General features: G+C 40.9%; 1 protein-coding gene across 1 annotated transcript in view; it reads left to right on the top strand.

Annotated features, from left to right (window-relative positions):
• The window catches only part of LOC124722813 (molybdenum cofactor biosynthesis protein 1-like), a 76,167-nt gene that overhangs the window by 46,161 nt on the left and 2,044 nt on the right, over positions 1 to 27,962 (top strand). The window contains exons 6-7 of the mRNA XM_047247940.1: positions 8,522 to 8,694; positions 17,538 to 17,623. Of these exons, the coding sequence (XP_047103896.1) occupies positions 8,522 to 8,694; positions 17,538 to 17,623 (259 nt within the window). The remainder of the gene's footprint in view (positions 1 to 8,521; positions 8,695 to 17,537; positions 17,624 to 27,962) is intronic.

Consider the following 27,962-nt stretch of genomic DNA (forward strand, 5'->3'; position numbering starts at 1 on the left):
CATGGAGAGCTGCATCAAACCAGTCTCAGGGCTGAAGACCACAACAACAACAACGTAAAGAAATATGAATGTTTTAGTTGGACCACTTTTTTCGCTTTGTGATAGATGGCGCTGTAATAGTCACAAACATATGGCTCATAATTTTAGACGAACAGTTGGTAACAGGTAGGTTTCTTAAATTAAAATACAGAATGTAGGTACATTTGAACATTTTATTTCGGTTGTTCCAATGTGATACATGTACCTTTGTGAACTTATCATTTCTAAGAATGCATGCTGTTACGGCGTGATTACCTGTGAATACCACATTAATGCAATAAATGCTCAAAATGATGTCTGTCAACCTCAGTGCCTTTGGCAATACGTGTAACAACATTCCTCTCAACAGTGAGTAGTTCGCCTTCCGTAATGTTCACACATGCATTGACAATGCACTGACGCATGTTGTCAGGCATTGTCGGTGGATCACGATAGCAAATATCCTTCAACTTTCCCCACAGAAAGAAATCCGGGGACGTCAGATCCGGTGAACGTGCGAGCCATGGTATGGTGCTTTGACGACCAATCCACCTGTCATGAAATATGCTATTCAATACTGCTTCAACCGCACACAAACTATGTGCTGGACATCCATCATTTTGGAGGTACATCGCCATTCTGTCATGCAGTGAAACATCTAGTAGTAACATTGGTAGAACATTACGCAGGAAATCAGCATACATTGCACCATATAAATTTCCATCGATAAAATGGGGGCCAATTATCCTTCCTCCCTTAATGCCACACCATACATTAACCTGCCAAGGTCGCTGCTGTTCCACTTGTCACTGCCATCGTAGATTTTCCGTTGCCCAATTGTGAATATTATGGCGGTTTAGGTTACCGCTGTTGGTGAATGATGCTTCATTGCTAAATAGAACGCATGCAAAAAATCTTTCATCGTCCCGTAATTTCTCTTATGCCCAGTGGCAGAACTGTACATGACATCCAAAGTCATCGCCATGCAATTCCTGGTGCATAGAAATATGGTACGGGTGCAATCGATGTTGATGTAGCATTCTCAACACCGACGTTTTTGAGATTCCCAATTCTCGCGCAATTTGTCTGCTACTGATGTGTGGATAAGCTGCCCCAGCAGCTAAAACACCTACTAGGGCATCATCATTTGTTGCAGGTCGTGGTTGATGTTTCACATGTGGCTGGACACTTCCTGTTTCCTTAAATAATGTAACTATCCAGCAAATGGTCCGGACACTTCGATGATGTCGTCCAGGATACCGAGCAGCATACATAGCACACGCCCCTTGGGCATTTTGATCACAATAGCCATACATCAACACGATATCAACCTTTTCCGCAATTGGTAAACGGTACATTTTAACACGGGTAATGTATCACGAAGCAAATACCGTCCGCACTGGCGGAATGTTGTGTGATACCACATACTTATATGTTTGTGACTATTACAGCAGCTGGCCAGAGTGGCCGAGCGATGCTAGGCGCTACAGTCTGGAAACGCGCGACCGCTACGGTCGCAGGTTCGAATCCTGCCTCGGGCATGGATGTGTGTGATGTCCTTAGGTTAGTTAGGTTTAAGTAGTTCTAAGTTCTAGGGGACTGATGACCTCAGAAGTTAAGTCCCATAGTGCTCAGAGCCATTTGAACCATTTTTGACTATTACAGCCCCATCTATCACAAAGCGAAAAAAGTGGTCCAGCTAAAACATTCATATTTCTTTACGTACTACATGAATATCTAATAAAAAATGGGGGTTCCTATTTTTAAAAAATGCAGTTGATATGAGTTTGACCTATGGCAGCGGTATCTAGCAGACCAACCATAGCGCTATCTGGTTTCTCCCTTCAAGCTAGACGAATTTCGTTCTTTGTAGTTTTTTCATTTGATGCTTATTTCGTGAGATATTTGGCCCGGTCACTATCAATGGACCACCCTGTAGAAAGCTGTGGATTGCTGTGTTATAAAGGTTAAATTATGTGTTTGTATTGGTAGCACAGTCAAAAATAGTATCGTATCTTTTCATAGTATAAACATGCTTTGTATATCAAAGTGCTAACGTTCTTCCGAGGAAAAGTGACGAATAGACTGGTAAATCTCTCAAAAAGTATGACTCCAAAATGAAGTGTTTTTAAGAAATGTGGGTTTCATGGTAATAAAATTTTGAATAAAGAGAAACATTGTGTTCAGCATGTGGTGTGTGAAGTTACAGACAATGAAATACTGGCAAACTCATGAGTATCTAGAGAAACACCCATTAGTGCTTCGAAGATTAAAATAAAACATAGTGATAACACAGTTATCTCAAACAAAACTCATGTAAACGGTAGGTTAGGTTATATTCTGCTACATTTACACATCCTAACAGGGGTGTTATGTGAATGTGTGTGCTGTATGTATGTGGAGGGCCAGTTAGTTTACATGAAGACATTGAGGTATCAAATGGACTAGCCAGGAAACTTATCATTAATTCTGCCAGTTGTAAATATACTCATTCATTTTGGAGTTCTGATAAGTGTAAAGATAATTATTTTAAAATAAATATTAGGTGGTTTTATGGATTGAGAGCTATTGGCAAAGGACACACTGCAGCAGAAACAATGTGTGTCGTGATGTATATGCCACGCCCACTTTGTAAAATGGACAAGTATGCAGGATTTATTGGAGCTGCTGTGAGATCTGCTGCATGTGAGTCAATTAAGGGTGCTGCAAATGAAGCTGCTGAAATAAACGATGGTATGATTGACATATCAGTAGCTTTTGGGGCACTTGGTAGAAGCGCAGCTGCAGTTCTAAGAATTCTGTTGCTACAGTGACCAGTGTGGATACTGGAAAGCTAATAGATTTCCAGACTTTAACCAAACATTGTTATAAGTATAAATCAGGGAATGAAGAAGGGCATATTTGTGACAGAAATTATGAAGGACAACTAGTCGTACGGAGGCCCGTGCAGCTGTTGAAATTTATAATCGATCTGTAAACTAAAGGGGAGTGTGTTACACTAAGTTCTTAAGTTATGCAGACTCAAATGCATATAACAGTGTAGTAGCCACTCAGCCTTATGGTGAGAAGCTTGTCACAGAAATGGAATGTGTTGGTCATGCCCAGAAGAGGATGGGTACCAGATTGAGGAAGTTGAAACAAAGTTTGAGAGACAAGACACTTTCAGGTGGTAAGACCATATGAAGCAGGCTGACAGACAACATGATTGATGAACTACAACAGTATTATGAGATTGCCATTAGAAATAATACTGAGGATTTGTTGAAAATGAAGCAGGCAGTATGGGCTACCTTCTTCCAGAGACTGTCAGCTGATAATAAACCAGTACACCATCTTTGCCCTCCTAGATCTGGTTCATGGTGCAATTACCGCAATGCCCAGTACTCAAACAGGTCATACAGCCATAAACATTCTATCCCAGCAGCAGTTGTGGATATCATAAAACCTGTTTACAGAGACCTGCCAATCCTGAATTATTGAAGAAGTGTCTGAATTGTCAGACTCAAAATCCCAATGAGTCGTTCAATAATCTTATAGTGTCAGTGTCATCGTAACTGCCGTCTGCGTCACATCTGCTGTGCAGCGAGCTACGCTAATTTAAGTATTAACTCTATTTTTCTTACTTGTCACTTCTTCTTCCGTGTGTTTTTGCTTTTAGGAAGCTTTAATTGTCGAGTGCTAGTAATAGTGTTCCATAGATTTTGTGTTTGTTTTGAATACAGTCAGAGAGAGTCCGTTTAGTCAGCCATAGTGCCAGTAGTGCTAGTGTTTGTTTTGAATACAGTCCAGAGACAGGTAGTGCTATTTTCATTGTTTTCTACAGGAAGTATCTAGTAACCACAATTTAGTCAACTATCAGCCGCCTTTAGTGAATTAGCAGTCTAGTTATAAGTTGATTAACTCTCTACAGTAAATTGATTTCTTAGGATGGATAGGATGTGAGACTGCTGTGTACGGACACAGGAGGAGCTGGCCACTGTTCGCGAACAGCTGAACGTGTTGATGGCCGTGGTTAGCCGTCTTCTGGCTGCTGCCTCGGAGTGTAGTGGCAGTGGGGAGTCTGGTGCATTGCATGGTACACCCCAGGTGTTACATGCTTCACCCACTGACCCTGCTGTTGACACATCTTTGCGGGTACCGGGCGCGGTTGGGCCACTCTGTTCGCAAGGGGAGTGGCGGGTTCAGCGGCGTTTGCGGCGCACGAGGCGGAGGGTCAGTGTGGAGGCTGGCCGTGTGGCATCGCCCATTCTGCCTGTGAGTGGACATGTGGCCACTCCTTCAGCAAGGTCCGAGCAGGCACATGGGGGGAGGGGTTTATTAGTTATTGGGAGCTCCAACGTTAGGCGGGTGATGGAGCCCCTTAGGGAAATAGCGGAAAGGTCGGGGAAGAAGGTCGGTGTTCACTCTGTCTGCTTGCCGGGGGTCTCATCCGAGATGTGGAGGAGGCCATGCCGGCAGTGATAGAGAGCACTGGGTGCACCCGACTGCAAATTGTTGCTCATGTCGGCACCAATGACTCCTGCCGTCTGGATTCAGAGGTCATCCTCAGTTCTTACAGGCAGTTAGCAGAGTTGGTGAAGGCGGAAAGCCTCGCGGGGTGGAATCTGAGCTAACTATTTGCAGTATCGTACCCAGAAACAATAGTGGTCCTCTGGTTTGGAGCCGAGTGGAAGGCTTAAACCGAGGGCTCAGACCACTCTGCGGAGATCTGGGGTGCAAATTTCTCGACCTCCGCTATCAGGTGGAGAAATGTAGGGTCCCCCTGAATAGGTCACGTGTGCACTACATGCAGGAAGCAGCTACAAGTGTAGTGGAGTATGTGTGGAGTGCACATGTGGGTTTTTTAGGTTAGAGAATTCCCTCCCTAGGCCCGAAAAGACACCTCCTGAGATGCGGAAAGGTAGGAGTAGACAATATGCAACAGGGAATAACAATATTAATGTGCTAATAGTAAACTGCAGGAGCGTCTATAGAAAGGTCCCAGAACTGCTCTGATTAATAAACGGTCACAATGCCCACATAGTACTAGGGACAGAAAGTTGGCTGAAACCAAATGTAAACAGTAATGAAATTCTAAACTCAGATTGGAATGTATACCGCAGAGACAGGCTGGACAGTAAAGGGGGAGGCATGTTTAAAGCGATAAGAAATGCAATAGTATCGAAGGAAATTGATGGAGATCTGAAATGTGAAATAATTTGGGTGAAGGTCACGGTTAAAGCAGGATCAGACATGGTAATTGGATGTCTCTATAGGCCCCCTGGCTCAGCAGCTGATGTGGCTGAGCACCTGAAGGATAATTTGGAAAATATTTCGAGTAGATTTGCCCATTATGTTATAGTTCTGGGTGGAGATTTTATTTGCCGGATATAGACTGGGAGACTCAAACTTTCATAACGGGTGGCAGGGGCAAAGAATCCAGTGAAATTTTTTAAGAGCTTTATCTGAAAACTACCTTGAGCAGTTAAACAGAGAACCGACTCGTGGCGATAACATATTAGACCTTCTAGTGACAAACAGACCTGAACTATTTGAAACAGTTAATGCAGAACAGGGAATCAGCGATCATAAAGCAGTTACTGCATCGATGATTTCAGCCGTAAATAGAAATATTAAAAAAGGTACGAAGATTTTTCTGGTTAGCAAAAGTGACAAAAATCAGATTTCAGAGTACCTGACGGCTCAACACAAAAGTTTTGTTTTAAGTACAGATGGTGTTGAGGATCAGTGGACAAAGTTCAAAATCATCGTACAATATGTGTTAGATGAGTATGTGCCAAGCAAGATCGTAAGCGATGGAAAAGAGCCAGCGTGGTACAACAACCGAGTTAGAAAACTGCTGCGGAAGCAAAGGGAACTTCACAGCAAACATAAACATAGCCAACACCTTGCAGACAAACAAAAATTACGCAAAGCGAAATGTAATGTGAGGAGGGCCATGAGAGAGGTGTTAAATGAATTCGAAAGTAAAGTTCTATGTACTGACTTGGCAGAAAATTCTAAGAAATTTTGCTCTTATGTCAAAGCGGTAGGTGGATCAAAACAAAATGTCCAGACACTCTGTGACCAAAAAGGTACTGAAACAGAGGATGATGGACTAAAGGCCGAAATACTAAATGTCTTTTTCCAAAGCTGTTTCACAGAGGAAGATTGCACTGTAGTTCCTTCTCTAGATTGTCGCACAGATGACAAAATGGTAGATATTGAAATAGATGACCGAGGGATAGATAAACAATTAAAATCACTCAAAAGAGGAAAGGCCGCTGGACATGATGGGATACCAGTTCAATTTTACACAGAGTATGCGAAGGAACTTGCCCCCCTTCTTGCAGCTGTACCGTAGGTCTCTACAAGAGTGTAGCGTTCCAAAGAATTGGAAAAGGGCACAGGTCATCCCCGTTTTCAAGAAGGGACGTCGAACAGATGTGCAGAACTATAGACCTATATCTCTAACGTCGATCAGTTGTAGAATTTTAGAACATGTATTATGTTCGAGTATTATGACTTTTCTGTAAACTAGAAATCTACTCTGTAGGAATCAGCATGGGTTTCGAAAAAGACGATCGGGTGAAACCCAGCTCGTGCTATTCGTCCACGGGACTCAGAGGGCCATAGACACGGGTTCCCAGGTAGATGCTGTGTTTCTTGACTTCCGCAAGGCGTTCGATACAGTTCCCCGCAATCGTTTAATGAACAAAGTAAGAGCATATGGACTATCAGACCAATTATGTGATTGGATTGAAGAGTTGCTAGATAACAGAATGCATCATGTCATTCTCAAGGGAGAGAAGTCTTCCGAAGTAAGAGTGATTTCAGGTGTGCTGCGGGGGATTGTCGTAGGACCGTTGCTATTCACAATATACATAAATGACCTTGTGAATGACATCGGAAGTTCACTGAGGCTTTTTGCGGATGATGCTGTGGTATATTGAGATGTTGCAACAGTGAAAAATTGTACTGCAATGCACGATGATCTGCAGCGAATTGATGAATGGTGCAGGGAATGGCAATTGAATCTCAATGTAGACAAGTGTAATGTGCTGCGAATACATAGAAAGAAAGATCCCATATTGTTTAGCTACAATATAGCAGGTCAGCAATTGGAAGCAGTTAATTCCATAAATTATCTGGGAGTATGCATTAGGAGTGATTTAAAATGGAATGATCATATAAAGTTGATCGTCGGTAAATCAGATGCCAGACTGAGATTCAGTGGAAGAATCCTAAGGAAATGCAATCCGAAAACAAAGGAATTAGGTTACAGTACACTTGTTCGCCCACTGTTTGAATACTGCTCAGCAGTGTGGGATCCATACCAGATAGGGTTGATAGAAGAGAGAGAGAAGATCCAACAGAGAGCAGCATGCTTCGTTATAGGATCATTTAGTAATCGTGAAAGTGTTACGGAGATGTTAGGTAAACTCCAGTGGAAGACTCTGCAGGAGAGACACTCAGTAGCTCGGTATGGGTTTTTGTTGAAGTTTCGAAAACATGCCTTCACCGAGGAGTCAAGCAGTATATTGCTCCCTCCTACGTATATCTCGCGAAGAGACCATGAGGATAAAATGAGAGAGATTAGAGCCCGCACAGAGGCATACCGACAATCCTTCTTTCCACGAACAATACGAGACTGGAATAGAAGGGAGAACCAATAGAGGTACTCAAGGTACCCTACACCGTCAGGTGGCTTGAGGAGTATGGATGTAGATGTAGATGTAGACCAAAAATTGTTTTTCTCGTAATGAAGGCACTAAAGTGGGGGTCAGTTATGCTGTTATTGCTTTTAATGATGGCAACATTGGTAGCGTGAAAGTGCTACAACATATGGGAATTAATTCTGGAGCAAACTGCATCAGAGAATTTGAATGGATGGACAAGGTTTGCATTGGTAAAGCAAAGTATGCAGCACAGTTGGCCACTACGGAGTCCAGAAAGAAGAAAACAAGAAAAAACTTAAAAAAGATCAAGAGGATGATATACAGTATGGTGCAGGGTGCTTCTGAGTGACTAAAAATAAAATGATAAGCATATATTGAGTTACAGTCTATTAAAACTTTAAAAACTCTTCCTGAAAATTTACATTTTCTCTTGCATTTTTCCCTAAATCTCAGAAACTACTTCGATTAGCGAATTCAAATTTTAAGGGAGTAATAACATACGTATCCTGAGTCTTCTTAACTAAAAGAAAAACATAATGTTATGTATAAATAAAATTATTTAGAATAACATACAAAAAAGTACACAAAACTTTAACTGTGTAATTAAAAAATTGTATTTCCAAAAGCAGTGGCGGAAATGCAATTATTGTAAGACTCAGAACATATAGTTTAATGTGCTGTAAAAGTTTCTTGTCAATGGCTACAGTTGTTCCTGAAATACGGGGAAGTTAAGTCACTAAATTTAACATTGTCAGGATAGGGCATTCAAACTCCCCTTAATGCACGTTTTCTCCTTCCTCCACTTGGTAAGCGACACATTTATAGTATTTTCACAACAGCAGTAGCTATTTTCTTACAATTTCTTTTTGACGGCATACCATGTCCCGGGCTTCAAGGGATGTGTGGGATTTATTACCTCAATGAGTGAACACTTCTGTGGCACGTGCAACCGTTTACGGATAACAGCTGATGGCAATTTGGAGGTGTGTCTCTTTGGGAATTCAGAGATATCTCTCAGGTGAGTGATGAAACATAGAATAATCGTGTCCAAGTGAAAATTCATCTGAGGAAACCATAAAATTACTAGAAGACTGACAGACTGATCAGTATTTTACCTTCAGGAGGTGAAATTCCAAAACTTCTTATAGACACATTCGTTCCTCTTGTCCTCACATTAGTCATGGAGTCCGAGTGACCTTTCAGACCTTCAGAAACTTATCCCTCTTTCCTCTCTCATGAAGAAACTGATAGTTCCAAATGCTGAGTATAGAATAATACTTTTAAACTGTTTGCCATGCACATTAGGTATGTGGTTGGTATATGGAAGAGATAAACTGCAGTTAAATCCAGCAGGTATGAAATGAGTAATCTTTTCTTGAAGTTTTCAGCTTGCACCCTCCTCCCTCCCAGACATACAAACCAGATACCTCTAGCTAAATAATTTGTGAGTATATATAATTTGCCTCTGTCAACATCATGTTACACTAACCTATTTGTGAGATTAAATTAAAGGAAAGTAATCAGGACTGGAAATTATGTAAAGACATTTTTAGCTATGTCCCTAAGTTGTAATAAAGTTAACACAGTATTTCTGTCCATGTGATGGTAACTATGATTCGCCAGCCACCGTTGCCAAGCGGTTCTAGGCGCTTCAGTCCAGAACCGCGCGACTGCTACGGTCGCAGGTTTGAATCCTGCCTTGGCTCAGATGTTAAGTCCCATAGTGCCCAGAGCCATTTGAACTGTGATTCATGATTATCAGAGTCTATATGTTCCAAATAAAAATTGGAACTTCCTGTGTATAGATGTACAAATTATTAGACAATGGGACCAACAACTGACACTTTTAAATTGATGACTAGACTAAGAGATTAATAATAGGAAAAAAACTGCAAGATACTTTGGCGATAAGTTTGTTTCAGGACAAGGTACGAGGGGGGGGGGGGGGGGTGAGAAGAATCAGCTCTCTCTTTGTGAGCATAACAGAAATCCTTTATCAACCCAAGGTAAAATAAGATATAAAAATACAGGGTCAAACAATTAAGTATCTTAAAAACCAAATGACTAATAAAATTGAAAGCTAAGAAAAGTAAGTTCGTAGTAAGTAGGGTGAAACACAGGGGGCTGCAACATATTGCCATTGTTGTTTGACTTGTCTATCAAAGAAAAAAGAAATGGATCAAAACAAAATAAAAGTGAGAATGGAAATGTATCAGAAGCAGATAGGAATAAGCAAGGAACATATTCTTTAATAAATTAAAAAAAAAAAAAAAAACTGACATGTGAGGCAGATGTTCCTACAATTTTATGTTCAAAGCACAGCAGTCTGTGAAAGCAAAATATTTATGACATTGAAAAAAGAAAATCAGTGAGTGAAAAGTGTGTGTAGGTGAATTGTGGTGAAAGACTGGATATTGGAACTTCTGTTAGGCTGCCCAGTATTAGTTAACTTGGTAGTAAAGGAGCAAGTTTGCAAGGGCAGATAACTGTTTGACTACGTAAAATAGAGTGGGAGTATGGAAAAGCTAGTCCAAGATAGGATGAAAAAGATAACAGCAACTTAAAAAATGAATTGGTAAGTTACCATGAACCCCATTCCAATCTAGTGAATGCAGTGGTTGACAATATCTTGTGACATTCGCCTATAAGGCTCAAACAATAATTGCTAAATAAAAATACAAAATGTTGACAAGACTGTATCTAAGCTGTCACTCTCTTTTGAAACAAGGGTGTTTAAACCAACAAACACGCAGGAAAGCAGGGACAACTCGCACACTAGAGAAGGATGGGCAGTATCATTGAAGGAGTGAGCATAAACCGTGTGGAATATGTGTGGTACAAGAAATGATAGTAAGAAAAAAAAAAGAAGAAGAAGAAGAAGAGGAAAAATGTTGATCTGGAAACAAGGGAATAAAAATTTGCCACGTGAAGAGACAATATGGTACTGTGCTGATGAGTGTGTACAAGTGGTGATATACAATATACATTGATAAAGGAACTCTGCATTGGGCCCAGAAGACCACACAATGCTCTTCGAGAGATGTCCTCTACTATATATCTATGGAGAGTTAAGGGGTCAGTATACAACTCTCCAGGCTGTTATCAACTTTCAGAAGTTGAAGACACTGCTCCTCACTTGAGTAGCTCCTCAGCTGGAACTACAAGCAGTGTGTACCCTATTCCAGTCTGTCCACCGAGCAGAATTTCCCGGCTCTACAAGGAATTGAACCTGATCCCTTTCTATGGCACGCCTGTGGCATACTGACTGCATAGCTGCGGCAAGAGTCATAATATACACTTGTGAACAATTGAGTTATAACTATTCTGTTTATTGGGGAGAGAGTATGTATATTGCCACCGTGAATGAAATAGTTTAGTGTATCGTAACTGGAATGTATTCAGACCTCGTACTTGTGTGAGAGCACAGTGTCTTAGACACTTGTAGTGTTTGTCTTAGCATGAACTAACCGGTGAGCCTTACTTTCTAGTATTTTTAATTATATATCATTACTGGTGCCTCTGGCACTTTTGTGTTGCAATAGCTTGCAATAGCAAACATTGAGTCAACCATGGTTTTTGGATTAGAAGTAGAGGTCAGCTGGGTTGACATTGGGAATAGAGTGATGGGAAGTGGACAATAAGCAGTTATATCGAAGGGTGCATTATTTGATATCTTAAGGTTAATTACAAAATGTGGAGTGGAGAATTTTTCACGTTGAGCAGAAGTAAGTTTACAGGACCAGATGTCAAATTACACATGATCAGTGTGAATCCCTATAGTCAGCATGAACACTGGCACACAGAATAATTTATAGGTAGCCTTGCTGTATATAAAAAATCAGATTTGTGCTGAACTGTCATGAACAAACTGTCACTTCTCTGGAATAAATAGACTCTGATTTGTTAATTACATCTGTGTAAATGAAAAATATAGGAAAAGGTAGAGTGCTGCTTACTGTAGAGGAGACATGTTACATTGTAGACAGGCACAATTAAAAAGGCACTTACACAAAGGTTTCGGCCACAGCCTTTATCAGCAAAAGAGATACAGAGAAACACACACATTCATACACACAGGCAAGCACATGTCACACACATATGACTGCCAACTCCAGCAGCTTGCCTCTAGCTGCTGGACTTGGCAGTTTTTTTTTCTCTGTGTGTGTGTGCGTGCGTGCGTGCACACGCGGTGTGCTTGCTTGTGTGTTGTGCCTGTGTGCAACTTTGTGTTCTTTACGGTAAATAGTGATCTATTTTTCCCTGCACTGTTGATATTCCTACCTGGAATTTCCATTGTTTAATCAGTGTAAATAGGAAGGACACAGTTACATATATTCTGTCACTTGAAGACTAATACATGAAGTCAGTGGACATTATTTTTTATTGCAGAGGATCTTTGTCACCACTAATTATTAATTTTGTGTGCCAGTTAATTAGACATGGTTTCATCCTTTCCTGGATGTGCCCGTTTTGTTAAATCTTCCTTCAAAAGATCTGATTTACTTCAAGTTAATAAACCTGAGTATTCTGAAAAAGGAGGTGCAGCTTACAGCTGCAGTGTGACAGTTGATCACAGGGTGATTTTATCACTGCCATATCCTGGGTACCCATGGCTCGAGACACTTATTCTATAAGGGTGTGTAGTCATTGGGCTTTCTTGTACCACAGTGTCAAAGGTGTAATGTGAGCAGATTTATTCAAGGAAAATACTACCACAATCAGCAGAGTGAACTGCTATGGGCAACAGGATATCATTGACTGGGGTTACCACTGACTAGCATGGCTTTAGCAGTGAACAGGTGGGCCACAATGTAGCAAATGACTCACCAACTCAGTGACAGTCAATAAACAGTAACCATTCATGCCACTGGGAACTGTCACCTCTTTGTGGGATACAAAGATGCAATCTGCACACTGCTCGTCGCAGTTACAAAGATTAGCATTGGTTCGGAACAGCACCAGGGGATGCTCGAACCATGCAGGAAGGTCGTCTGTCTGATGATTTGCGGTACATATTGCCAAGGTGGCAGGGTGCAAAATAAGGAGTGATCAAAAAACTTCCATTTGAAGGCTGCTTAGTTCAGATCAGTATGCCACACACACACACACACACACACACACACACACACACACACACACACACACACACATATCCATCCGCACATATACCCTGCTTGTGTCTGTATATGTGCGGATGGATATATGTGTGTGTGTGTGTGTGTGTGTGTGTGTGTGTGTGTGTGTGTGTGTGTGTGTGTGTGTGCGTGTGCGTGTGCGAGTGTATACCTGTCCTTCCCACCCCCTACCCCCCCCTAAGGTAAGTCTTTCCACCCCCAGGTTTGGAATGACTCCTTAACCTCTCTCTTAAAACCCACATCCTTTCGTCTTTCCCTCTCCTTCCCTCTTTCCTGATGAAGCAACTGTGGGTTGCGAAAGCTTGAATTTTGTGTGTGTGTTTGTTTGTGTGTCTATCAACATACCAATGCTTTCGTTTGGTATGTTACATCATCTTTGTTTTTAGATATGTTTTTCCCATTTGGAATGTTTCCCTGTATTATATTATATATCAGTGCTTTCCTCTCCCACAACTATCCTGCAGACCTTGTCCACAAACAGATCTCTTAAGCAATACATTCCTCCCCACCCAACAACAATGTTACTACCCCCAGACCACACAGAAGCATCCCCCTTGTCACCCAATATTATCCTGGCCCAAATACATCAACTAATTACTCCGCCACGGATATGAATTTTCAAGTCAAGCCCTGAAATGAGATCATCCCTTGACAATATTCTCCCCACACCACACAGAGTTGCCTTTTGCCGACCCCCTAACCTCTGTAACTTCCTTGTCAAACCCTACAATATTCCCAGACCACCTTCTCTACCCAGCGGTTCCTACCCCTGTAACCGACCCCGATGCAAAACCTGCCCCTTGCATCACCCCACAACCAACTACTCCAGCCCCGCTACTGGTAAAACATACACAACTCAAGGCAGGCCCACATGTGAGACAACACGTCATTTATCAGCTGACATGCCTGCACTGCACAGCCTTTTACATTGGTATGACGACAACTAAACTGGCTGAGCGCATGAATGGGCACAGACGAACTGTCCGCCTAGGAGATGTCCAATACCCAGTAGCGGAGCAAGCCCTCCAGCATAATTCTAGGGACCTAGGAACCTGCTACACCATATGTGCCATTTGGCTTCTCCCACCCAACACCAGTACCTTGGAACTGCGGAGATGGGAACTTGCACTCCAACACATCCTTTCATCCCGCCATCCCCCTAGACTGAACCTATGTTAACCAACCTCACTCCCATTTTGCTCTTTAGTCTTCTCCTCTTTCCCTTTCCTCTTTAGCCATTCATGCATCTTTTCATCCAACATAGTTGCGTTTATCTTTATACTATGTACCTCTTTACTTCTGTATTCATCCTCCTTGGTTTGAAGCTGGCACAGTAATTACAGTAGAATATCTTTGGCTTCCCTCTGACATCCATGCCTCCATCTTTGCTACCCTCCCTGTTTACCTTTCACCTGTTGCTTCATAACCTGGATTGTGAATAACTGAATCCACTTTCCCTTCTTCCCCTTTTTTCCCCTCTCTCCTCCCTGATGAAGGAACGAAGTTCCGAAAGCTAGGATACGTCAATTTTCTGTTCTGTTTTGCGTATCTATCGGCTGTACTGAGCTGAGGTAAGTACTGGCCAGGCCCTCTATCTCTTTGTTAGCATTTGTTTCATATATATAAAAACACACACACACACACACACACACACACACACACACACACACACACACACACACACACACACACACACACAGACAGGGTGATGCGTATTATCATTTAAAAACCTCCAAAGCACTGTAGATGACCCTGAGACAAGTAATTTAATACAAGACACATGGGATCACAAATGTTGGATACGATACAAATGTTGGGAAATGTGTCAAAAGCGAATGACAAATGTCACCAGATGATGTACCTTGCCATGCTTGCAGTGGTTGAGCCTCTCGGCCTGTCACACTTTATCATCCCAACCCAAGTCAAGTATTCATATCATTGTGGCTACGGACACACTTGTGCGACTTTAGTGATGGCATTCAGGATTTGAGTCTTGCATCTGGCAGGCAGTATTCTTTCATTGTGTTAAACAATTATGTATTTATATTGAAGTTTATTATTTTATTTACCGGCCTTGCAGTTTCCTTGATTTCTTGCAAAGTACAGTACAATGAAAACCTACCATATTGCCTAACAAGTAGATGAGTATAAACTTCAGAATAGCATCATTGCCATTAAATGACCTATGTTTTCTTTACTAACTAATGTCTGTAAACAAAAAGAGAAGGGACAGAAACAAAAAACACAAAATCAGAACTGCTTTTGCTTGATTACAGCAGGGACAATAATTTTGTAACATCTACATTTACAACAGATCATATTTACAAAATGTTTTCGAAATTTGCTCTGTTTGCTCAAATGAAAGTATTGCACTGCTCAATCATTCCTTTACACTCAGCCCCAACTGCTGCACATGCTGTGGGGTATGTCATCTGGTTACGTCATATGTTCAGTGTTTCTCACCAATTTTTGGGGTATTTTGAAATGTACAAAAAGGCAAATGCAGAAAGTTATCACATTTTGCTGCACATTACCTGTGTCACAGAAAAATAATGTATACAAATCTTCTCAGATTTGCCACTGAATAACTTTGTGCAAGCCTCACAAGATTTCACCAACACAACTGTTCGTCATCTTCAGGTAGTGGTGGGTCCTGTCATCACTGCTGCAAGATGTGACTGGTGATATTCGCACAGCAGAATTGAAATTTGTCAGGCTAGAAGCAGGAGTACGAATGTGTGGACAGGCACTCCCAGTTGGATGGAAATGCCATTCATAGTAGCCTTCTGCTTATGAGTTGTGGGCAATGACTGCACTTCTGGATACTCGTGTGGTTAAAAGCTGAATTAACTCTCTGGAAGGTGCTGCATCAGGTCATACATCGGAGGATCTGGTTTCTACTGTGTTAATTTCATAGCAGTCAGTGCTGGATTCTGGGCAGTCCTTAGTCAAAATTCCATATTCCTGTTGGTAAGATTGCCCACCGTATGGATACATGCCTCATTCTTAAAAACACAATCCTAGAGTGATGATGCTGAGGATAAAATTTCAGTCCTCTTGGGAAACGTGTGGTGCCCTGTATTCAGGCAGTGCTCTGCTACCACTAATTTACTGGGTGGCATTTTTGTCAGCGCTGTTGAACACAGTGTTCTTGCACAATGTGAGGTGTCTGCCCTATATAAGATTTCCCATAATGGCATCAGATCTTATATATGATCTGTGTTTTCTAAGGTCAAGATTGTCTTTAACTGAACCCAAACAATTCCTTAGTTTTGCTGGTAGACGAAAAACACACTTGATTCTGTTTCTCTTAGCGATTCTTTCTATTTTTGAAAACATGCCACTGAAATATGGGAAGAAAGCCATTTGCAGTGCTTGTCTAAGTATCTTCATTTACATCCCTACACTGAACTTGCTTTGCTCAGAACACATTGCAAATCTGTTTACAAGAATAAACATTCTGCTGGAACACTGTTCTTAGGTGTTACAGTTCACCAGGCAGACTGTCGGTATCTGAGATCACGTGTGCTCTATGTGCCAGGGAGTGTAAGACACTACCACATTGTGCAGGGTGATGGCAACTTTTGGACCACAAATATAACTCTGCATGTATCAGTTTGCAGTAGAGACTATGCCCCAGTGTTCTGTCAGCTTTTCTTCTAACCGTGACATCCAGGAATGGTAAGCTGCTATCTTATTGTACTTCCACAGTGAACTGAATATTCAGATGGAGCGAGTGCAAATGCTGCAGGAACATAGGTAGTGTCTGTATTATGTGGGCCACACCACAAATGTCTCTTCAGCATTCTGCCAGAAGGAGGAATGTTGGATATTTACTAAGGGAAATAGAGGATCTCCCATGGGAGCACTGTCCACTTGATCAAAGTAGTTGGTGTTACATAAGAAATAGGATGAGGTATGCACATGTTTAAACAGCACCACAATTTCTTTCTCAAACTTGCTGCTAATAACCTCTAATGAGGGCTGCAGGGGCACTTTTGTAAGTAATGATATAACATTTGAGCTAACTAAAACATCTGAAAGTTCTAGTTTAAGCATCTTCAGGTATTCTATGAAATCCTCTGAATTCTAAATATGATGGTCATAGTCATCCACATGATAAATTTCAAAGCTGTCACGTGGAAATTGCCAGTTGCATCTTGCAGCAGTGATAGTGGAAATCACCACCACCAGAAGATGCCAAAATGTTGTGTCACTGAAATATTGAGGGAGGGACTTGCATAATGTTATCTGGTGGGGAACCCAAAGTGTTTTTGCAACAGATCTATCAGGCAAGCCTGAAAATTCACATATACTCCAAGCAGTAAGTACCTGTTGTAAAATGGTCACATTAGTGAGCTTGGCAATTAATTAACAGTTTATCAATAAATTTGGCGTCATTTTGCAAGAAATTGTGCTATGTTCCACTACTCCCTCTTCAACAAAACTAATGTCAGTTTCTGCTCCACCTCTTAAGCCCGAGATCCTATGTATACTCTTGAGCATTTGTGTAAGATACCTGTTTATTTATAAAAATAAAAGTAACTTCTATCATGACTTTCCCATTCTTGTCCAGTGGGTTTGTTATCCTGCTGTTGCCTACTGCAAACTACAGGATTACTGTTGAAGATTTCTGCAAAGTTTTTCTTCCTTTTTAGTGTACCAACATTTCACTGTGTGGTAATTGCCTGGTACTGTTTAATGGGTGTTTTAACTGTTGTTTCAGAGATGCAATACGAAGCAAATGCAGTGAGGATGACTTGCTTGCCATGATTGGGGCAGGAGTGAGTAGAAAGAAGAAACAACATGCAGGTAAGATACATTACAGCAAATGTAACTCTATAGATAGAAAGAAAATTTCTGCTTAACAAGTCATAGCAACATAAGAGCAAAATAGAACGAAAAACAACAGTGATAGAACCTGTGTTTTTTGTGTAAAATTGGATTTAATTTTTTATTTAGTATTCATTCTGATTAATGCCCATTGGTCAACAGTACATTTCAGCCCTAGAATTTGGTTCTGCAAGGTCCACCAGATAACCATATATGGCTGTTGTAACTCCTTTATTGGACTTCAGAAGTTTTCCAGCAACAAATCTTTTTTTTTCTTCTTTCTTTCTTTCTTTTTTTTTCTTTTTTTAAAAAGAGCTAAAATGCAGAAAACATCATAAAGGAAACACTCACAGAAAAGCATCAGTGTCCTTGAAACAATGGAAACTCCAGTAGGAATATCAACAATGTTGGAAAAGACAGATTACTACTTACTGATGAAGGCTGTGGCTGAAAGCTTTATGTAAGTGTCTTTTAATTCTGCCCATCTGCAGCCTAAGGTATCTTCTTTATGGTAAGTAACAGGCTGTCTTTTCCTTCATTATTCATTAGTGTTCTTTGTTTTTATTGCTGTTTAGCAAGCATCGTGTGGTATATAAGGGATGTGAATAGCGTCAGATGTTGAATATCACTCTGGAGGATATGAAGGTGCTGCATATTGGTGTAGACAGCATTATCTGATGAGAGTTTGAAAGAAACCTCATTGTGGATGTCCATTTGGTCGCCTGGTTAAACCTTGCAACATTTGTATTTTTGGAGTATTTGGATATGACAGTGGCCTGATGTTGGAAAGTAAGGGCATACTCAAAATCAATGTTCCAGTTGACTACATCAGACCACTACAAGGGAGCATCACTGTGTAGTGTACTGAGTACATTGTAACCTGTTCACGTCTGTGACTGCCATCTGAGAACAAGTACAGTAGACTCTCGTGCAGCTACACTTTTGGCTAGTTAGATTGACACTTGACAAGTTTCAATTTGCGTGCACCTGGAGCCAAGCATTTGCTGGTGTTTTTTTGGCAATCTACTGCTAATCAGTGCACTGGTGCGTGTCAAAAGTCCAAGTATTGTCAATTCGTGCGTGTGTTGGTTGAAGCTCTAGTGTGTTTCTTATTCGTATTGCATGGTTTCATGCCACTGCCATCTATTGGAACTCCTTGTAAGTAAAGTACATACAGTATTGTTCTATGCAGCGCAACATAGCCCTGTCGAAACTGACAATTAGAGTGCGCCGCCTAACACTTTCCACTTGTTGTCGGTACATCAAAGCTGAGTGTTTAACAGTGAACGTACAACACCCTGTTGTGTTGCCACGTGGGCTTGAGTAGAACAGAGGAAATGGCATAGATGTATCGAATGCTTTCATTTGATGGCTGCCACAGCCTGGTTTCAAAAGTCAAAAGTTTGTCTAGTGCATCTCGAGTGTTGTCAAGTTGTGCATCTGTGTGTTTCTGATTTGAGGTTTTGTGCTCCCACTATGTGCCTTAAAGTGTCCAGAGATAAAAGGGGCCAAAAACCATAAAGGACTCAGTCGAGTGTCCGTAAAAAGAACACTGAACGTGACTACGGGCACGAAACATAAAACGAATGTGATCTTGTTGGAAAAAGAGCTTCACACTTTGCAGAGAATTGATGCTGGTGAGCCACCCACAAAAGTTGCTGCAGAGTAGGAGTACAATTACTGATCGGGAGACAAATCGATCAGGAATTGAAAAATTTTGTTCCATCCAAGCATTGGGCAGTGCAGTGAAATCTTGAAAAACAGTGAGAAAAGGTGCACATCCTCAGTTAGAAGAGGCATTATTTTTGTGGCACGAATAAATAAGAGCCAAAGGTGTGTCAGTTTCAGATCCTCTACTTTGTCAAAATGAGCTGATGAGTTGATTGAAGGAAAGAAGCAAGAATTCCTTGGAAATAATGGCCGGCAGGATCGTTTCAAGAAGCGGCATGGCATTCATGAAATTGCCATCAGTGCCAAATCATTATCTGGGGATGAAGCTGCTATGCTGATTTTAAGAAGAAACTGCACACAATCATTGACAAAGGAGGTTATACTGGCAATCAACTTTACAAATGTGATGAAACTGGGTTGAATTACAAAATGCTGCCAACGAAAACCCTTGCCTCTAAAGAAGAAGAAATGGCTTCCGGATACAAAAATATCAAAGAAAGATTTACTGTCCTCGCTTGCAGTAATGCCACTGGCAATCATAAACTGTGTCTTACTTTAATTGGCAAATCCAAAACACCAAGAGCATTTAGACACCAACCAACCAGCTTTGCCACTGAGGTACACGAATCAGCCTTAAGGCACGTATGAACAGTGCCATCATCAGAGAGTGGTTCCAGGCAGAGTTTGTTCCAGCTGTAGTAAATTACATGGCAGGAAATGGACTTCCTTGAAAAGCGCTACTTCTTGTGGACAATGCTCCTTATCACCCAGGTGATCTGCAAGATGGGGATATCAAAGTTGTATTTCTCCCACAAAATGTCACATCTCTATGTCAACCGATGGACCAAGGTATTCTTGAGGCGATGGAAAAACATTACAGACGCAAGATGCTGGAATACTTAATAGGTGTGATTGATGCTGCAGATGATTTTGTGGAAGTTCTTAAAAAATCGATGTTTTAAGTGTCATTCATTGATTGCTGACGTTTGGAGTCTAATTCCTCCACTTCCTCTTGTTAGGTCTTGGAAAAAACTCTTAGATCGTAAGGCAACCTAAGTGGTGGGAAGGAGGAGGCAACACCGAAACTCAAGCTGACATAATTTTGGTGAATTTACTGGAGAAGCTGGTTGTAAAGACACACACTTCGAAGACATTGAAGAGTGGATGGAAAATGGCATTTTTTCATGTGCCTGAGGATGAAATCGTCCAAATTGTGACCGATCATAAAGTGTCAGAAGACTATGTTTCTGATGATGAATCAGAGAAAAATATTCCTCACACATTCTGTTACGAGGTGATCCAAACTGCCCTGGAGTACATCAGCCAATAGGAGGAGACGATTTATCCTGAAATAGTTTGATTTCAACGTTGGAGATGTATTGTTGCAAAAATAGTTTCTCAAGCAAAAAAACAAAAAAAAAAAAAAAAAGACATTTGTGACTTCGTTACCAAAAAATAAACTCTAATGAAGCATCCTAGAACTTCTATGTCCATAACTTAAAAAGTTTTTTTTTTTACTTTTCTTGAAAGTTCCTCTAGACAGACTTTTCGTTCCTTTGAGTTATCTCTAGATTTGTTTCATAATTTTGTTCAGTAGTTTATTTTTTATTCAAAAGAGTAGGTAATAAAATTAAAACTCCTGTTTTTCCTACTGCCAAATAAGGGAGATTTTTTTCTGTAAGAATGCAAAATAAACGAGCTTTGTTATACAGCATTTAAAAACTTTGAGTTTTCAATCATAGTTTGGTGCCTTTTTAACATGTTAACACAATTTTTTCAGTAAAAAAGTGCAGGGTTATTTGCAACCGTATCAGTAACGTTTTACATACCCTACGCACGTTTTACGATTGTATTTCGCAATATTGATGCAATTTGGAGTGTTCACATGTGAAAAAAGGGGACTTTGATTTATCTGAAATTTTCGTTATTGGAACCGGCCACCATCCTGATCATTTCGGATAAACAGGAGTTCACTGTAATAGACTCCTTGCAACATGCTGTGTCATACAGCTAGGAGCAGCCAGACTATGGAATTGCCGTCCTGCGCATAGGCTGCCATTAACACCCAAGCAAATGACTGCATGTGAAGTGGTGCCACGATCGAGAAGTACGGACTGCTAATGAATGGCGTCACATTATGTTCACTAATGAGTCTCCCAGTCCTGCACTGCTCCAAATGACTATCGTGGAGAAGTTTGACCGTGACCAGGGGAGATGGGGAGAGGTCCCATTCTTCCATTCTTCCACATTTGGGGGGGGGGGGGGGGTCACAAAGCAGTCCCATGGTGTGGGGAGCCATTGGGTATGACTTCAGGTCACGGCTTGTAATGGCCGAGGGAACTCTGATCGTACAGCAGTGTGTAATAGTATTGTGGTGCTATTTTTCAACAGGCCACTGCTTGTCCACGTGTAGTATGTGTCTCTTTAAATTGTCTGCGTGATGTTGATATACTCCTGTGGCCAGCAAAATCCCCATATCTGTCCCCGATAGAACATTATGGGACCAACATGGACGTCAACTCCATCCCACTGCCTGTATCCACGATTGCAATGTCCAGTTACAACAGTTGTGGATCACCTTTCTGAGGAGGGTATGCAGCAGCTTTACGACATCCTCCCGCACTGTCCAGACCAGACAGGGTGCATTGCTGTATTGATAAGTGGGCTCAAACTGATAAGTTCTGTGTAAATTTGACTCTGTTTTGTTATGACTGAAATAACATTACATACGCTCTAAATTCGCTATGTTTCAATTTGTTTTCTCCCCACCTTCTGAGTGTCTCACTTTTTTTCAAGCAGTGTAATTTAAGACAGACATAAGAATATGAAAATGGGATGGCATATTACATTGCTATTCAACTATGCCCCTAAGAAAATTGTAAGATAATGGAGAAGAGCAGGTGCACTATTACACTGACTAGAACGTAAACTTAAAGATAGAATTATATTGTGTAACCTACACCGATGACATAATACTAATTGACAAAAACATCACTGATGTGCTAAAGCAATTTGAAATATTAAGGGAGCAAGCTAGGAAAATTAGACTACTAATTTCACATGGAGAAAAAATTCTTGGCTGATACCAAAATGGCACTGGGTGAAGTTATATAGGCAATGACATAGTATTCGGTGTTAAAGAGTTTAAATAGTTAGGTGAAAAAGACCACTGAACATCATAATGAAAAGAAGGCCATAGAATCCAGACTTCAGAAAATACAAACTGTCTCTCAGTTAACTAAAAGTATTTTTCCTGGAACTCTAAAATCTAACATTGTACAACAGTGATCAAATTAGAATTTCTTTATGCATGAGAGAGACTCTTTGTCCAACACAAGACATGAAAACAGCAAGAATGTAAAATTGTAGTAAAACTCTTAGGTCCAAGAATAAAAGATGGAATACATCACACAGAACCCAGTGTGAAATCTCCAGGCAAAATCCTAAAAACTCTTGTTACAATGTGTCTCCAAAGAATCCAACTTGTGGGACATACAGAAAGAATGTATCCAAACAGGCAGCTCATTGGATTCCCACATACTTGAAAAATAAGATCCAACTGATGAAAACAAACAGGAAGAGACCTTAAGAAATTGGAATCACCACATTTACAGTATTCTGATGTAGTGATGAGTCACACAGAGTGCGGTTTCACAGTAGCTTGATCGATGCTTGTACTTGTGTGTGTAGTATATGCAAGTGTGTACAGCGTCTCTTCTGGTGTACACACAATATGCTAATTTAGTGGCCGAGCAGTAAACCGGATCCCTACTCGGTTCCAGTGTGCTGTGCTAATTATTCTTCTTCACTTGACATTTATGCTTGGAGCTGCAAGAGAGGCCATTTTCCAGATAATGCCACAAAAACAACAAATTCTTAGATATCAGTTTAACTTACACTCTTCAACATCATAGACAACATTTCACATTAATATGTTGCAGAACACTAGATTAGTGTTAAAATTGCCAGAGTAAACATTGTTCTCCATGTGACAGATTGTCACCCGACGTCCAAAATCGATAAATTTTATATCTCTGCACAGACAAGCAGCTGGTTGCTCATTGTCATCTGTGGTGCTAATCAATGGGTTGAGCTCGTTGCTGGCACAGCGCCACCACAGAGTAAGTGGCCCCTCATCCCAGCAGGTGGCGATGTTTTAACACCCGTATAGCTCCCCAGACTTACCGCGTCTGTGGATAACTCCGTCTCTGCACAGAACTTCACACATTTCCCACACAGTGGGCCCTCGTGTCTTTTACACACAATAAATCTTCAAACTTATTTCATTGGCTAAGTTAAATTTCGAGTGTGACATGCTATTTCATAAAAAATAGCAAACGGTAGACATGGATGTTATTGTGACTCTTTCCTAAGGCAACATTTGTGTATTACACTTGTAGAAGTGCACTGCAACACAAAACAGTAGACCGTAAGTTCAAACAATGGAAACTCCAGGTTGGAATATCAGCAGTGTAGGAAAAGAAGAAGAAGCTAATTACCATAAAGATGGCACGTTAAAATGCAGACAGGCACAGTTAAGACACTTACACATAAGCTTTTGGCCACAACCTTCATCAGAAAAAGAAATAGAAATACAAACCATTCATTCACACAAGCAAGCACACCTCACACACACATGACCGCCAACTCTGACAGCTCAGACCAGAATGCTAGTCTGTAAGTATTGCTACACAATAAAATAATTATTCTGAGCTACAAGAAAAATGGATTCAAAGAACTAAACTGCTTGAAGAAAAAAAAAGGGAAGCTCCCTGAAGCAACATAGTTTCACGAGTGTGCATACCAGTGGTAAATTATGAGAGTCGCAACTCTCTGAAATGGATACAAAGGCCACCAGATTGTATTAGCTTTGTTTGTGTCTCGGATTGTTACCATGAATGGTAGGAGCTATAAGAGATGTGAAGAGTGTAAGATGTTGAGTGATCCCTGTGAAGGGCACAGATGCCCTGTACTTCTGTGAGTCAGCATTATCAGCACGTAACAAAATTTGAAGGGGCCTAATTGTGTGTCTCCATTTGCCAGGCTGATTGAATTATGCAATATGCAAATTTGTGAGACATTCAGATGTGGTAGTGTCCCCATGTTGGACTGCTTGGGAACGTAAGGGCAGCGTGCTTGTCAGCAAGCTTCCGGTTGACCATGTCTGACGAGCCCATGGGAGAATTGCTGTAATGTACGCCAAGCACATTGTAACCCTTTGACACCTGCACCTGTCATGTGATCAGCAGTGAGTCACATTCTGCAAGACCCACGATGACAGTTGTCAGTGAGTATGACAACGACATAGGGAGAGGGCGTGTGGGGCAGCATCGGATATGACTTCAGGTCACTCGGACAGCACAGCAGTATGTCATGGACATCCTACATCCTCATTTGCTACCTCCATGTCCAACGGAGTTACAAGAGACAGAGCAGTGAAAACATATCCAGTTGTTGACTCACAAAACGGTTTTGAGGTGTGACGCATGTAGTCTTAAGTGAATCATTCATACAAAAAGAAAAGAAGAAGAAGCTAAAGTCAGAATGTGAAAAAATTGGAGAATGGAATAGATATTTGAAGACTTCACACTTGAAACTCCCAGTTTTCCTATTGTGAAAGTGCCTTTGTGACCATATGCATTTCACTGACGATAAACCTTTTTTTCCCCCCCTGGGTCTTGGCTCCATATTTTTTCATCCTGTTGAGTCAGAATACTTGCATTGTATTTGTGAGGTATTGTTTCAGTCTTGCAAGCTAATCTAAAATACAAATCCCTTTTGCATCCTAGAAAACAATGACCACTCTTTCTCTCCGATGAAGTCACCTTGGCTATTTTTGTGCAACTGCTGTTTCATTTCAGTCATCTCTCATCCACGGGAACAGATTGGTGCATAGAATCAGTTGTGTGTCAGATTGTCCCAAATTGTTTTTCACATTAGGTTGTAGTCAGGCTTCAACAGACATGCCACTCACTTTCTGGTATGGCGACGGCATCAACTGTTTTGCACATCTTTTTAATTACTGATCTTGCAATATCACACCGTGTTCTTTCTCAGCATTTTCATATTTGATTGTAATTCTAGGAAGTTGTTCATGAGTCATCTTACAGAGACATATGCCACATATGAATTCAGCCACCCATTCCTTAACTGTTGACTATGAAGGAACTCCCCCCACGAACCATGGACCTTGCCGTTGGTGGGGAGGCTTGCGTGCCTCAGCGATACAGATGGCCGTACCGTAGGTGCAACCACAACAAAGGGGTATCTGTTGAGAGGCCAGACAAACAAGTTTTTCCTGAAGAGAAGCAGCAGCCTTTTCAGTAGTTGCAGGGGCAACAGTCTGGATGATTGACTGATCTGGCCTTGTAACATTAACCAAAATGGCCTTGCTGTGCTGGTACTGCGAACGGCTGAAAGCAAGGGGAAACTACAGCCGTAATTTTTCCCGAGTACATGCAGCTCTACAACTTGACTAGAAGAAGAGATCGGTTGGTAGGACATGTTTTGAGGCATCAAGGGATCACAAATTTAGCATTGGAGGGCAGCGTGGAGGGTAAAAATCGTAGAGGGAGACCAAGAGATGAATACACTAAGCAGATTCAGAAGGATGTAGGTTGCAGTAGGTACTGGGAGATGAAGAAGCTTGCACAGGATAGAGTAGCATGGAGAGCTGCATCAAACCAGTCTCAGGACTGAAGACCACAACAACAACAACATGAAGGAACTGACTCCTAATAAGTAAGATGATGCCTGTAGAAAAGTACAACAAAACAGTAATCTCAAAAAAGGACAGGATAGACAGTACATTCTGTAGGACATATTAAAAATGATTGGTAAAAGAGACTTGGTGTGTTAAATGCAGCTTTTGATTACATGATAATTGAATTGGATAGATAAACAATATACTCGCTAAGTGGTGGCAGAACACACACATAAAAGAAGATTATAATTAGGCGAGCTTTCAGAGCCAGTAGCTCATTCTTGAGGCAGAAGGGTTGAAGTGGAAGGAAGAGGGGTGAAGGATAGGTCTAGGAAAAAGGGTAGATTTTGAGAAAGTTACCCAGAACTGCAGATCAGGGGAGACTTTCCAGATGGGATGAGAAGGAAAGACTGATTCCACATCTACATACATACTCCACTAGCCACCATATGGTGCATGGCAGAAGGTACCCTGTCTCACTACAATAGTCTGAATAAAATTACTTGATAGTTGACATCAATCACTTGCTGCAACAATGTTGCCACATTGGCTACCAGCTACCGTTTGGTTACAGGTGACAACAAACAAGCGGCTCACTTCACAAATTATGTTAAATGTTTAACACAGAGCAATTTTTCTAGTGGCTGGTGCAAGGTATGTCAGAAATGTTGGATACTCTGTTGACTATTGATTTAAAGTGACCAGTGACTGAACTGGGGCAGACGACCCGTTTTGTATCCCTGACTGTAAACTTGTGTCCTAACCCAGCCGAGAAAATTGTGGTCAACAGTCTGCAGCAGTACTAATATCATGATCGCTTTGTTCATGGCAATTAAAGCTAACCCTTAAGGGTAAACTCAAGACAACAAAAACTCAATTTCAGGGCTGAAAGCAAATTGAAATTTCTCCATGTCATTTGTTACCTGTAACTATCCTTACACTAGCTGCACATGCTGACATGTTAGAAACCAGTGAACAGCCCGTGTGGGCACTTGTTCGTGGATTATAGATGACTGAGGCAGATTCCAAATGAAGAAATAATGACAGGAAGAAAAATAAGACCAAATAGAACAGTCAAAACAATGATGAAAAATGATGCAGCAAAGTATTAAAAATAAAAAAAATACATTTAAACCAATTAATTGAATGAAAATAATAATCACACTCTTTTGGTTAGATTTAGAAATAAAAATTTTGCTACATTGATGAGATTCAAACCTATGACATGCTACACATTAGATTAATCTGCTAACCATTGTGCTATGCCACAGCACTGCATGAAGTATTTATATATGTGAATGTAGTGACCCAGTTGCAACTATGAATTGCAGCCTTAAAAATTTCAGTTTCACGCAGTGTAGTGAAAAGCTTATCTAATGTAAGATGATCTCTGTGAATATGATAACTATATGTATGATACTGAATTACACCTTGTGCTGAGTTATTCGGTAGTGTTTGGTTAGTGCTATGAATGAAATGTGTGTCTTTCATTAGCATTGTTAATGTGTGTTGTTTTTGGTGTAGTTATCGCGTGTCATGAAATACATAATAAAAGTGTCGGGCTCATAATTCGGGATACAAATACATCAAGAAAGAATGCTGAACCAGGAATTGGAAGTGACTGGCCAATTTTGGTGGAGTTTGGCAACAGCAGACAGTTCAAATGTGACGCTGACTACTCTTATTGGCGTTGAAGTGCCAACTATCAAGTAATTTTAATTCGACTGTAGTCAGTTCCTTTCCCGTTCCATCTGCCAATCGAGTGAGGAAAAAGTGAATGTCTATATGCCTCTCTACGAGTCCTAATTTGTTGTCTCTTATCTTCGTGGTCCTTATGCATAATGTATGTTGGTGCAAGCAGAATTGTTCTGCAGTCAGCACAGTGTTCCTCAAAATCCCTCCAGGGATTCCCATTTGAGTTCCAGAAACATCTCCATAATACTT

This window comes from Schistocerca piceifrons, chromosome X, assembly GCF_021461385.2.
Source record: "Schistocerca piceifrons isolate TAMUIC-IGC-003096 chromosome X, iqSchPice1.1, whole genome shotgun sequence".
In the NCBI taxonomy this organism is placed as follows: Eukaryota; Metazoa; Arthropoda; class Insecta; order Orthoptera; family Acrididae; genus Schistocerca; species Schistocerca piceifrons.